Source organism: Myotis daubentonii, chromosome 1 (genome assembly GCF_963259705.1).
Source record: "Myotis daubentonii chromosome 1, mMyoDau2.1, whole genome shotgun sequence".
NCBI lineage: Eukaryota > Metazoa > Chordata > Mammalia > Chiroptera > Vespertilionidae > Myotis > Myotis daubentonii.
Window position 1 is genome coordinate 230,715,178 of NC_081840.1, and position 12,882 is coordinate 230,728,059.

A 12,882-nucleotide genomic window follows, 5' to 3' on the forward strand; every position below is an offset into this window, starting at 1 on the left:
CTCAGGCCCCAGCTCCCAGGGGCTAAGGCAGCGGCTCAGGCCTCAGCTCCCAGGGGCTAAGGCAGCGGCTCAGGCCCCAGCTCCCAGGGGCTAAGGCAGCGGCTCAGGCCTCAGCTCCCAGGGGCTAAGGCAGCGGCTCAGGCCCCAGCTCCCAGGGGGTAAGGCAGCGGCTCAGGCCCCAGCTCCCAGGGGCTAAGGCAGCAGCTCAGGCCTCGGCTCCCAGGGGCTAAGGCAGCGGCTCAGGCCCCAGCTCCCAGGGGCTAAGGCAGCGGCTCAGGCCCCAGCTCCTAGGGGGTAAGGCAGGGGCTCAGGCATTGGCTCCCAGGGGCTAAGGCAGGGCCTCAGGCCTCAGGGCTCAGCCTGATGAAAGGCACGTTCTAATGGATCGCAGGCTTAGGATGCCTCCTCCCAGGGAAATGCATAGCCCAGTAGCTCAGTCTTAGAAACCTGTCCCCAAATGGCACACCTGGCTCCCCATGACATTTGCACAGCCTTCGCCCATCCCTTCCGAGGACCCCCAGCTCACCCGCCGCTAACGCCCTGGCCTGCAGCAGCGACAATTACTAATGTCCCTTCTCCTACTCATGTTTGCGGAGCTGGGGTGGGGCCAGCACAGGCTCCAGAAACAACGGAAACGTCCCGAAACTGCAGACAGTTAAAGAAACGTGCTGTGGCCTCCACGGGAACAGCACCGGGCGGTGAGGAAGCGGGTGGATTTGGGGCCGTGCACTGCGTGAAGAAAGCCAGGTGCCGCGGGGCCGGCCTGTGTGACTCCCTGTGTGTGACCTTCCAGAATCGCGGAGCGGCCACCAGGGCTGAGGGATGGGTGTGCCCACCCGGGGCGGCACAGGCAGACCGTTGTGGCCCTGGGACAGTTCATCGTGGTGTTGGCTACGGGACTCCACATGTGACGATGACAGATTGTGTAGCAACATCCTTGTCCTGGCCCAGGTGTTGTGTTGGGTTTGTGAGGTACAGCCACTGGGAAAACTGAGGGAAATGTGGGAGGGGCACGGGAACCCTACGGGCTACCTTGGCAAATTCCTGCAAATCTAATATTATCTATATTAATAAAAGGGTAATATGCTAATTAGACCGGACATCTTCTGTACATCCTTCCGGACAAAGCCATGGTGGCAGGAGCCAAGGCAGAGGCAGTTAGGGATGACCAGGCCTGCAGGGGAGGGCAGTTAGGAAGCAATCAGGCCAGTAGGGGAGGGCAGTTAGGGGCATGAGGCCAGCAGGCAGAGTGATTAGGGGTGATCAGGGAGGCAGGCAGGCGAGCAGTTAGGAGCCAGTGGTCCCAGATTGCGAGAGGGATGTCCGACTGCCGGTTTAGGACCGATCCCATTAGTCCTAAACCGGCAGTCGGACATCCCCCGAGGAATCCCGGATTGGAGAGGGTAGTGGCCGGGCTGAGGGATACCCCCTTCCCCCCCACCCCGTGCATGATTTTCATGCACTGGGCCTCTAATTTCAAAATAAAAGGTTAAGAGGGACAGGCTCTGCATCCCAAAAATCTGGGCCAGCCCTCAGCCCCCCACACGAATCGCATGTCCTCAGACAGCGTCCTTACTCTCCTCAGTGTGAACCTGGACAAGTGTTGCCTCTGCAGGACCTGCCCAGAGGGGCGATGGCAGGACCGGCCCTACAGTGAGGTCCTGAGTGTCCAGAACTCGCTGGGTCCTGTCCCAGGGCAGGTGGCCCCTCCTTTAACCATCCCCCAGCTCTTCCGCCGGTTCCTGCTATCAGCCCGGTCCTCAGGCGGGAAAGGTGGGCTCTGAGCACAGGGAGTGACATGCTGGCAGGAAACGGAGCCAGAGCTCGGCCCACGCGCCCTCACCTGGCTGTACAGGCCCACGAAGGCGTCCGCCTCCATGCGCTCCAGCAGGTCTTCGAGCACGACGCTGCGCTCCTGCTCCTCCCGCAGGCTGCAGGGAAGCGACACCCGCGTGAGCCGTTTTATGACAGAGCGACCCCGTGAGATCGCTGGGTATTTAACGAAGAACCGCCACCCAACCCACGCTGTACTGTGTTAAGTCCATGGACACTGGGCCAGAGAGGAGGGGCTGCCTCTCCTCGCCCAGCCCGCTCCCCAGTGATGCACCCGAGGGCTCACCTCTGCTGCTGGCGCGCCAGGAGCTCCTGGCTCCGGCCCAGGGCCCGCCGCAGCGCCGCGGAGACCTGCCCTTCGGAATCCGCATCCTCAGGCTCGGTCAGGAGCCCGGGCCCGTCCTCTGCCCACTGCTGCCGCCCAGCCAGGGCCCGCTGCCACTGGGCTGCCTCCTGGTGGGCCAGCTCCTCCTCCAGCTTCCTCTCCAGCTCCTGGAGCTCCTGCACGTCCAAAGTGTATGCAGCATTCATTTCTGCCCCACACAGAGGGGCAGGTGGTGAGCACGACGCAGTGGGGGGAGGCGGGGGGGGAGAGGACCGGAGAAAACCCCACCTGCTCGGCCTCCCCATCCAGCCCTGGCAAACAGTGCGAGCAATGAGGCTGCCCCAGATCTCACAACCCCTGGCTTTTGCACATGCTGTCACCACCGCGCCCCCCCCCCCCGCGCCCCCGGTAGAGCCTTCCCTGTTTGCCTGGCTAATTCTGGGTCTTCCTTCCAGCCCTGGCTTAGGAGAAGGGGTCCCTCGGTGCGAGACACAGATGCCTCCTCACGTGCCCACTCCCCACCCATGGGCATGCCTGTTACAGAATGAGTGCTCTGCCCCCTCAGAATCCAGGTGATGGAGCCCGAAGCCGCAATGGGGTGGGATCGAGGGGCGGGCCTTTGGGAGGTGAGCAGCTTCGCTGAGCTCACTGATGGCGCAGGGCCCTGGGATGGGACTAGCGCCCTGTGAGAAGGGAGGAGACGGCGCTCCCTCTCCATGTGCAGGTGTAAGGAGGCAGCGGGCTGCACCCAGGGAGAGGCCTGCACCACACACAGACTCTCCTGCAGGTCAACTATGAGCATTAGTGCGATTTCCAGGTCTCGATGCCTCAGAGCTGTGAAGCTGGGCGGGGGGGGGGGGGGGGGGGGGGGAGAGAGAGAGAGAGAGTTCAGACCGAATGGACAGATGGGTGAGGAGCAGCAAGTGGGCAGGAGCCCGAGGGGGGAGAGGAAGACACGGTCGCAGCTGGGGAGGTGGGCGCCAGCAGCGTGAGCCGCGGTGCAGACACGGGGTGCAGTCCCTGCGGCCACATGGCCCGCGGCACCAGCCCCACCGCCTTCGTTTGCCCATCACTGCCCGTGCCCAGCCTCAGTGACTCCTCCGCACACGCTCCAGTTCCACAAGACCCGCGACGTCTTTTGTCAAACGAGGTGCACTTGGTAGTTTTTCCAGGAGTCGTTTCTTCCAAAGCGTTTCATTCATGCTTTGCATCCTCCCAGATGCTGAACAGCGTGAAAGCCGTGCAGTGCCATGTGCTCCCGGAAGTTACCTCCTGAACCCTCACCACGGCCCAGGCCCGCCCACTGGCTGGTGGGGAACCCGGGCAAGCCGCGGGGTGACGCGCAGCCCCGCCCGCCCCGGGCGCACTCACGGGGCTGTGGGACTCCAGGATCTGGGCGCAGGCCGCCTTGGTCAGCGTCTCCGACTCGCTCAGCTCCTCCAGGAGCAGGTGCTGGACGCTCAAGAGGGCGGTGTAGGCCCACAGCGTCCGGGCGGCCCCGGCTGCCTTCTGGAACTGCAGGGCGACCAGGGACTCGGCGAAGTGGCCCTCCTGGGCCTCCAGCTGCTGCACCCGCTCCTGCAGCAGCTCGGCGCGGACCTGGGAGGGCAGAGCCAGAAGCCACAGGGGTCAGCGGCCGGAGGGGCAGCGAGAGCAGCCGCTTCGGAACAGCAGGCGTTAGATTTTCATCTTTAATTCAGGACCCTATGCAAGGCCTCCAATATTTGCTAAGACGCGGGCCTGGAGTCTGCAGTTTCAGACCCCGGGGCCTCTCTGATGACCCCCCAGGGGCTTTGGGGCCTGGCTGCTCATTGCACGCTGACCACTCCTGAAGGTTAACCCAACCTCGCTGCCATCCGGCGCGAAACCCTCCACGGCTCCCCACGGTAGAGGATGCGGTTCAGGCTCCATGACCCCAGCCAAGGCCACCTGGGGGGGTGGGGTCTGTTCTGCACCTGCACCCACACCTGCGACTTCCACCCTCGCCGACCGCTCACAGCCTCACACTCCATGCTCTGCCTCTACTGATGACGGACATGTCCCTGCATCCTCAGACCATGAAGCGTGCTCACCCTGCACGTGTGTGTCACTCTTCTCTGTGACCCCACATTCCACGCTCTCCGCCCAGGGGGACCCTCACCACACCGTTCACCCCACCAGGACACGAGCTCCCCTGGAGGAGCCGGCAGCCAAGGGGCTCAGTAACTTCTAGATGAGTGAACCCATTTCCTCCACCCACACCCTGGGGGCATGGCAGCCCCCATCTCCTGTGAGGCCTCGTCCCCGTGGAGATGCAGGGCAGCTGGAGTGACTCTGTGGGCTACCTCTCACGTTTATTTATGCAGATTCACACCTAAAATGGGGGGGCGGGGGCTAGAGCCTTCCGTATGTGCTTAAGAACGTGGACCATGAGATTACGGGAAGAATGGTTCTTGAAAGCCCTCTCTTCCCCTTCTCCCTGGGAAGCTTACTTAGTGAATCCCGGTGCCGGGAGAAGGTGCGCTGGAGGGCTCATCCGGTCGGAAAGAGCTCCGGGGAGAGGGGCAGACCTGCCTCCCCATGCGGCACAAGATGGGCTCCCTGAAACAGCCCCGCTGCCCACAGCAATGAAACGGCATTTCCAGCTCGTGCTGCTAAAGACCCTGATCCCTACTGGGAGGTCCCAACCCTTCGGCACCAGCTGCCCTGGGGACACGCCTCAGAGAGCAAAGCAACAGAACAAAGGGCAGGCACAGAGTGAGCAAAGAAAAACATGATTTAAGAAAAGATCCCAGAATTCCAAGGTTGGCCAAACTCTGCCCTGTAAGGGGCAGATGAAAGCACGGCAGCCTGAAACACTGCCAACTGTCCAATCGCCCATGTGCCCTTCCCTAGGACACTCCCAGAGGGGGTGCGTCACTCAAGTACAAGATGTCGGGAAAGAGGGTGAGGGGGTCCCAGCGAGACGCCGGAGGGCTGTGCACAGGCTCCGTGGGCACCCTGCAGGCGGGGGCGCAGCGGGCACAGGCGACGTCCTCCTGACCACGTGCCCCAGGGGGCATGGCCTGTGTGTGGTCCCGGCAGGACATCTGGTCCACTGTCAAGAAGCGGATGGAAGGACGGATAACTGTACAGAAAAGTGACCAGGAAGAAACCAAAGGATAGTAACAACTCCAAGAAAAACAAAAGGCTGCACAGGGGAGAAATGAATCTTGGTTTTTATGTGACCCAGATGTGAATGACATTTAAATAATCATCACAACCGCCATCTTAACTACGGATCTAACTGCATCGGGAGTTGGGGGACAGGAGGCCCGTGTGTTTGCAGGTTGAAAAAAGGTAGCGAAATCTTATCTCCCATAAAGAAAGTAAATAGATTATGCCAAAGGCAAGAAACGAGAAACAGCAAGACAAGTATATCGTTTAGAGACATGGAGGTCAACATGAAAAGGTCAAGCCAAACACTGAAGAGTCGTTACCTCTGGGGATTTAGAAACGGGTGTGTCTGTGGCTGCAGGAGCCTCTGCTTTGGAAAGCACAAACCCTGTAGAGCAGTGGTTCTCAACCTTCTGGCCCTTTAAATACAGTTCCTCATGTGGTGACCCAACCATAAAATGATTTTCGTTGCTACTTCATCACTGTCATGTTGCTACTGTGATGAATCGTCATGTAAATATCTGATATGCAGGGTGGTCTTAGGCGACCCCTGTGAAAGGGTCATTCGACCGCCAAAGGGGTCGCGACCCGCAGGCTGAGAACCGCTGCTATAGAGCTATTTGGCTCTCGAAAAGCATGTGTGCACAAGCGCAAGAGTGTGAAAAGTAGAATTTTCTAGTGGACAACGTAAAAAAGTTACTGCAGTGAAGCCAGGCAGACAGCTGTGGTGCGGTTCAGTGCCTGGAAGGTGGGCGTGAACTCGGGGTTAGAACGGGAGGCTGAGGCTGATGGCGAGGCCTTGAACGCTGTGCCCAGGGATCTGGATTTTGCTGGGGGCAGAGGGAAGCCAGGAGATCTCCCTCCCAACTACGCTACGTCTGTTGGAGACCACCTGGACAGAGGCTGCCTCGGGAGAAAGCGGGGGCAGGAGACGGGAAGAGACCCGTGGGATGGATGGATGGATGGAGCCCCCTCTTCCTAGAACACCTTCCCTCCCACGCGCCTGCTAGTCCACGCTGCTCCCTCTTGTGAGGTCGTCCGAAAACGAGCACATTATCCTCGTGCGTCAAGTCTAGTCACTTCTGAAATGACCCAGGGCGGCAGCCGCCTCCATGTGACTGCCAGGGCGGCGGAGGCGTCACAGCAGGACGGCGGGCTGGCAGCGGCTGTGGCGCTGAATGAAGGACCGTTAATGAGCCGTGCAGGCCTGGCTCATCCTGGGACCGGCACGCGGGGACTGAATAATGAATGAGAGCTCGGACGTGTGGCAGGCATGCCACCCAGGCGCAGGGCAACACCATTAAAATCATCCAGAAAGAGCGGGTGAGTGGGGAATGCGGGCATGTCATTTTCACTTACATTTAAATGCTGTTGGGAAATATTTATGAGAAATGTAGATGTGCCTTGTGCACAAACAGCAGGAGACTACCGCACAGACGCACTGAAATCGCCCCTTCGTTTCTGGGTTCATCAAGCAGATCCGCTACCTGAACACAGGACCTGCCTGTAGGCCCCTCCGCCCGCCAGCTGCGTGACGGTGGCCAGGCCTCTCCGGGCCTCAGCGTTCCCAGCTGTGAAGTGGACGCAGCAGTAGCTGCTCTGCGAGCCTCGCTGCGGAAGGCTGTGGGATACGGGCAGACTCCCCAGGTCACTGCAAATAGGAAGGCACCGGAAAGCCTCAGGGCTCCCTGACGGAGGGCCGGCTCAGCCTGTGAGGACCACACGTGCTGTGCCGTGCGATGCTGAGAGAGACGCAGGAGGAAACCCTGCACCGAGTGGAATCCTCCCGTTTCAGTCCTGAGTGAAAAGCAGGCGGATGGGCGGATGGGCACGCAGACAGGTTTCGGCAGATGGACAGAACATTTCTAGTAGCTGGAAAGCGAACATGAGCCACATAACCTGGGTTGTGTCTGCGCTGCCTCTCAGGACAACGCCATTAAAGCTGACACCTTCCTCCATCAGCTCCGAAAAGGCAGGGAGCGCACGCTGGTCTATCCGTCTGTCTGCCTGTCTGTCCTTCCTCCCCAAATCAATCACACAGCCATTCATTCAGGGAAGGGCTCAGGTCGGTCAGGCGGATGGGACATCTGACGGCAGGATGTGAACTCCAAGATGCCGAGGCGCACAGCAGCTGCTCTCTGAAACCGTGAACACGCCAAGGGCGTGGATCTAGAACAGCACGCAGGTCCACCGTGGCCCAGAGAGCACGCCCCAAAACGCCCCTGTCCGTGCGGGCACTGATGGCGGTCTGTCACTTTAAGGCAGCAGCTCTCAACCTGTGGGTCGTGACCCCTTTGGCGGTCGAACGACCCTTTCACAGGGGTCACCTAAGACCATCCTGCAGATCAGATATTTACATGACGATTCATCACAGTAGCAACATGACAGTGATGAAGTAGCAACGAAAATAATTTTATGGTTGGGTCACCACATGAGGAACCGTATTTAAAGGGCCAGAAGGTTGAGAACCACTGCTGTAAGGGCTTCTTGCCCTCCTCCCCAGCTAGAACGTGTGCGCTGAGAGCAAGGACTGAGCTCCTCAGCAGAGCCTGGGGCACGGCTGCCTCCTCGGACACGAGAGGAATGAGTGACATGCACAACGCGTGTTACCACAGACAAGAAAGGGAGCTGAGGGTGGGGGAACACGTGGGAAGACCGGTGTTCTGATAAGCCTTCTTGAAAGAGGGCCCCCCCCCCCCGAGGGCAGAGGCCACGCCTGAGGGCAGCGGAGGATGAGTCATCTGTCCAGGTAAAGGCAGGTGGGAAGGGAACCCAGGAGAGGCAAGGTGGGTGGGTAAGCACCAGGTTGTCGCACGTGCCTTCTGCAGGGACAGGAAGCCTGACCGGGGAGCGGTGGGAAAGGCGTGAGGGACGGAGGCCAGGCTGCTGTGGGAGCGCCGGAGGGTGCGGAGGGCGCGGAGGGTGCGTGGATAAAGAGCAGACAGAGTGATGCATCCCATGTGAACACCTCGGCCAGGCTCAGGGCCAGGCACCAAGGTGGCGGCAACCTCGGGCAGCGGGGACAGCAGCTGGGGGGGCCTGAGGGTGACCCGGAGACCTCCGGGCGCACAAGAGGAGGAAGAAGGTTCCAGACAGAAGGAGCCGGGGCAAAGGCATGCGGGAAGGGCAGGTCCACCTGCGACAGTTTAGAACCTCGGCGTTTGGTGGAGACGGACAGCCGCAGCTGGACAGTCGCAGCCGAGGGCTCTGTGAGCCCTGCGGACAGCCGCCGGCCCTGCCCAGTGCCACGGGCAGCAGGCGAGGGGGAGCACTGACCTTTTCCAGCAGGTCCTCCGGGGCCGGGCCAGCAAAGAGCTGGATTTTATCTTCAATGCACTTCCTCAGAAGGTCGGTCTTGCTTTTACTCTTGGCGCGCGGCTTCCTCGCCTTGGCCTGTGGCTGGAGAGGGGAGAGAAAGCACTCGGGCACATGCATGCAGCCCGCCTCCCAAAGCCAGGCCCCGGGGGCCGAACAAGCTCGGGGGCTGGAGGGGACCAAGGTGAGGTCACGGTGCTCAGCAAACTGTGATTCGGTTAATGATCGAGGGTAGCAGATGAGACCCTCTCTGAGCCTCACTTTGCACACCTGCAAAATGGGTATCTGCCTCATTAGATGACTGCAGGAACCTAACAACACTACATAACAACATAAAAACGGAAAGTAACACAAGACAGCATGCCACAATGCACCGCAGCATAACGTAACAGCACGACATAACACAACAGAATGTAACAGCATAATGCCAGGGCTGGACCTGAGAACATAGCAAAACACAGCCCAGCCCAGCCAGCACAGCACAGCACAGCACAGCTGCGAGGCTCAGTACAGCCCAGCCCAGCCCAGCCCGGCACAGCCCAGCCCAGCCCGGCACAGCTGCGAGGCTCAGCACAGCTGCGAGGCTCAGTACAGCCCTCCCCAGTGACCACTGGTCTCCTTCCCCTCCCAGCTCGCCCCCTGCCCTTCCTCCTCCGTCACATTCCTGGGGGTCCCATGATCTCCTCCTCAGGACGCGGACACAGGCCTGCCCACCAGACTCGGCCCTGGGCTCCCGAACAATCTCTCCGGCTGGCCACGGGGTGGTGGCCCGTCCCCATCCCCTCCGAGGAAGAAGGCACACACCCGGGAATTCATGGAGTTCAAAGCACCCCCATGTGACAGAGGAGACTGAGGCCAGGAGAGCAGACTCGGTGGCCTCAAGCCACATCATGGGGGCCCTGAGATCTAGGTCTCAGGTTTTCTGATTCCTGAGCTCAACTCTTTAAATACTCAGGCAGGGCTCAGCTAATCTCATGAGTTAACTATAGATTTCATTTCCTGATCTAATGGGGATCATACAAAAAAATAAGTAACGGTCAAGGCCTCTTAGGAACAGAGCCAGGCTGGTAGGGAAGACCTTGGAGCCCAGAACCTGGATTGGGGCTGGGAGGGGATAAGGCTGAGAGGGACAGGGAAAGGGGCAGGGGAAGGGGCGTGGGGGTGGGGCAGTGAGGGGAGTGGCGATCCTGTGCATCTCCCCAGCCCCATGCACAGTGATGTCAAGCCGGCAGATTGAAATTGGCCTTAGAAGTATTTACACCAGGGAAATGGGCAGATGCTACAAATCGGGACTGCCCTCCCGGCATGTCCCCGAACGTCTGCTGAGAGCCGGTTCACCAGCATGTGCCTGAGACCGTGGCAGAGCTTACATCCCGGCGAGAGCCACGGGAAGGCTTAAAGAAGGGGGGGGGGGGGGCAGAATCTGACTTAAAGACGGCGAGGTCCTCAGGAACTCATTTATTAATAAACAAAATGTACTGCACACCTGCCAAGCGACAGGCACTTTCTAAGTTCTAGGGTCCTGGTCGCTGGTGGGCGGTGCAAGGAGCCGGGCAAGGGGGTCTGGGCTGGGCACCAGTGTGTGCACTACAGACCCTGAGGTCAGGACCAGCTTGGCGGTTCCAGGAACAGCCGATGCCAACACGACTGGAGAGGAGGATGGGTGCCGGTGAGGTGCGGTGAGGCCAGGGTGGGCGCTGGGGCCGGGCCCCGTGGCATCAGCAGGAGATGCCCCACCTCTGCCATCAAGAGGCCACTGGCCAGCTGGCTCAGGTGGGTGGAGCATCGTCTCATGCACCAAAAAGGCGGGTTCGATTCCTGGTCAGTGCACGTGCCTAGGTTACAGGTTTGATCCCTGGCCGGGGAGTGTACAGGAGGCAACCGATCGATGCTTCTCTTCCCCCCTCTTTCTCTAAAAAAAATCAATGAACATTTCCTCCAGTGAAGATTAATAAAAACCAATCCACCAAGATGTCCATCCTACCTGCAGCTCGGGGGCAGCCAGGGCCTGGTCCAGCTTCAGGAACTCTGCCTCCCGCCAGGCCGTGTGCAGCCGCTGCAGCAGGACGCGGGCCCGGATTCGGGGCAGGGCCAGGCTCCTGTCCATCTGAGCGAAGCAGCTGTGCACGTCCTGCCGTATCCGGAGCAGCTCCTCCTCGGACAGGGAGAAGGGGGAGCCGCAGAGCCTCCTGGGGGTCAGGGACAGGGTGTGGCTGGTGACATCCCCTCACACACGGACCACGCATCTTCACCCACTCGTCATCGCGGGACCCCGGCTTCCCTCCCTGGCCTTGTCGGTAACGGCGCCGTGAACTCCTGCCACCCAGAGGGTGTTATGTTCCATAAGTCAGACAGAGCAAAACAAATACTATGCAATTCCACCTATATGTGGAATCTATTAAAACAAACAAATAAAACAGAAACAAGCTCACAGACACAGAGAACAAACTGAAGGTCGCCAGACTGGATGGGGTGGGAGATGGGTGAAAAAAGGGAAGGGAGTTAAGAAGTACAAATGACCAGTTATAGAAACAGTCACAGGGATGCAAAGTACAACTTGGGGAACACAGGCAATAATCCTATACAATATAAGGCTAATATGCAAACTGACCGGACGCCGGAATGACCGGTCGCTATGATGCACACTGACCACCAGGGGGCAGACACTCAACACAGGAGCTGCCCCCTGGTGGTCCGTGCACTCCCACAGGGGGAGCGCTGCTCAGCCAGAAGCCAGACACATGGCTGGCGAGCACAGCGGTGGTGGCGGGAGCCTCTCCTGCCTCTGTGGCAGTCAAACATCCTCTGAGGGCTTCTGGGCTGGGAGAGGACACAGGCCGCTCTGAGCCTACCCCCGCCCCCCGCCCCCCCGCCACCCCAGTGCACAAGGCCTCTAGTACTGTAATAACTACGTGCGCTGTCAGGTGGGGACTAGCCCTCTTGGGGCGGCCATTTCATAAGGAATGTGAATAGCTAATCACCATGTGGGACTATGATATCATACATCAGGTGGAACTGACAAATAAATTTAAAAAAATAAATAGTTATACTTTTTACTTTAAAAAAGAACAGAAGTGTGTTCTCATCCACAGAAGATAGCGGGGTTGTGCTGGGGGTGGGGGAGCTGAAGATTCAAAGGGCAAGCGTCACTAGTGAAATTCACGTCTGCAAATGACCTCATGAACTGCCTCACGTCTGCACTCTGCACGGATTCCCTGAGCACCGCACGCCTGTCTGAGGGACGCGCCATCACACCGGGGCCGGGAACCCAGCGTCCAGTGTGCGAGGCCCGAGGCTGCCTGTGGACGGGCAACCGGCTCCCGGCGTTCATGACCTGGCGGATAACGGACATGGGAGCAGAGGCTGCCCACTGACCCTGGCCAGCAGTTCCCTGCAAACGGGACGAGGAGCCCACCTCTGCTCCGGTGGGCCAGGGACGGGGGTCCCCCGCCTGGGTCCTAAAGGCTGATGGTCACGTAGAACAGTGGTTCTCAACCTTCCTAAGGCCGCGGCCCTTTAATACAGTTCCTCATGTTGTGGTGACCCCCAATTTCATTGTTACAAATTGAACATCATGAAAGCATAGTGATTAATCACAAAAACACTATGTAATTATATATGTGTTTTCTGAGGGTCTTAGGCAACCCCTGTGAAAGGGTCGTTTGACCCCCAAAGGGGTCGCGACCCACAGGTTGAGAACCGCTGACGCAGAGGAAGCTGTTCCGCATGGAAACCACGCTGAGTGGCCGACTGTGATGGGTTGACGTCTGTGGCCCCTAAAAGGTGTGTGTTTGAGTCCCGACTCCTATTACCAGGGAGTCTGACCTTACTTGGCAATAGGATCTCACAGATGCAGTGGAGCAGTCAGGGAGGAGGGCGGGCCCTTAGTCCAATAGGACTGGTGTCCCAGTAAGGGCAGACAGACCGACAGACGCACAGGAAGACAGCCACGTGGTGACAGAGGCAGGATCAGAGCGATGCGTCTGCAGCCACCAAACGCTAAGGATGCAGCCACACAGAAGAGGCAGGAAGCGACCCTCCAGGAGCCTGGCGGGACCACGGCCCTGCTGACACCGCCCTTTAGACCTCCGGCCCCAGAGCTGTGCAAGGAGCCACTTCTGGCGCCTTTTTTGGTGCTTTTTTCTTTTTTAATATACTTTTGTTGATTTCGGAGCGGAAGGGAGAGGGAGAGATAGAAACTACGATGAGAGAGAATCCTGGATCGGCTGCCTCCTGGATACCCCACACTGGGGATCAAGCCTGCAACCCAGGCA

General features: G+C 59.4%; 1 protein-coding gene across 3 annotated transcripts in view; it reads right to left on the bottom strand.

Moving 5' to 3' along the window:
- Positions 1 to 12,882, bottom strand: part of EVC2 (EvC ciliary complex subunit 2) — a 53,877-nt gene that overhangs the window by 4,774 nt on the left and 36,221 nt on the right. For all 3 annotated transcript variants that reach the window (XM_059675890.1, XM_059675899.1, XM_059675881.1), the window contains exons 13-17: positions 10,593 to 10,797; positions 8,570 to 8,692; positions 3,530 to 3,757; positions 2,120 to 2,334; positions 1,844 to 1,931 (exon numbers count right to left, since the gene is read on the bottom strand). In XM_059675890.1, the coding sequence (XP_059531873.1) occupies positions 1,844 to 1,931; positions 2,120 to 2,334; positions 3,530 to 3,757; positions 8,570 to 8,692; positions 10,593 to 10,797 (859 nt within the window). The remainder of the gene's footprint in view (positions 1 to 1,843; positions 1,932 to 2,119; positions 2,335 to 3,529; positions 3,758 to 8,569; positions 8,693 to 10,592; positions 10,798 to 12,882) is intronic.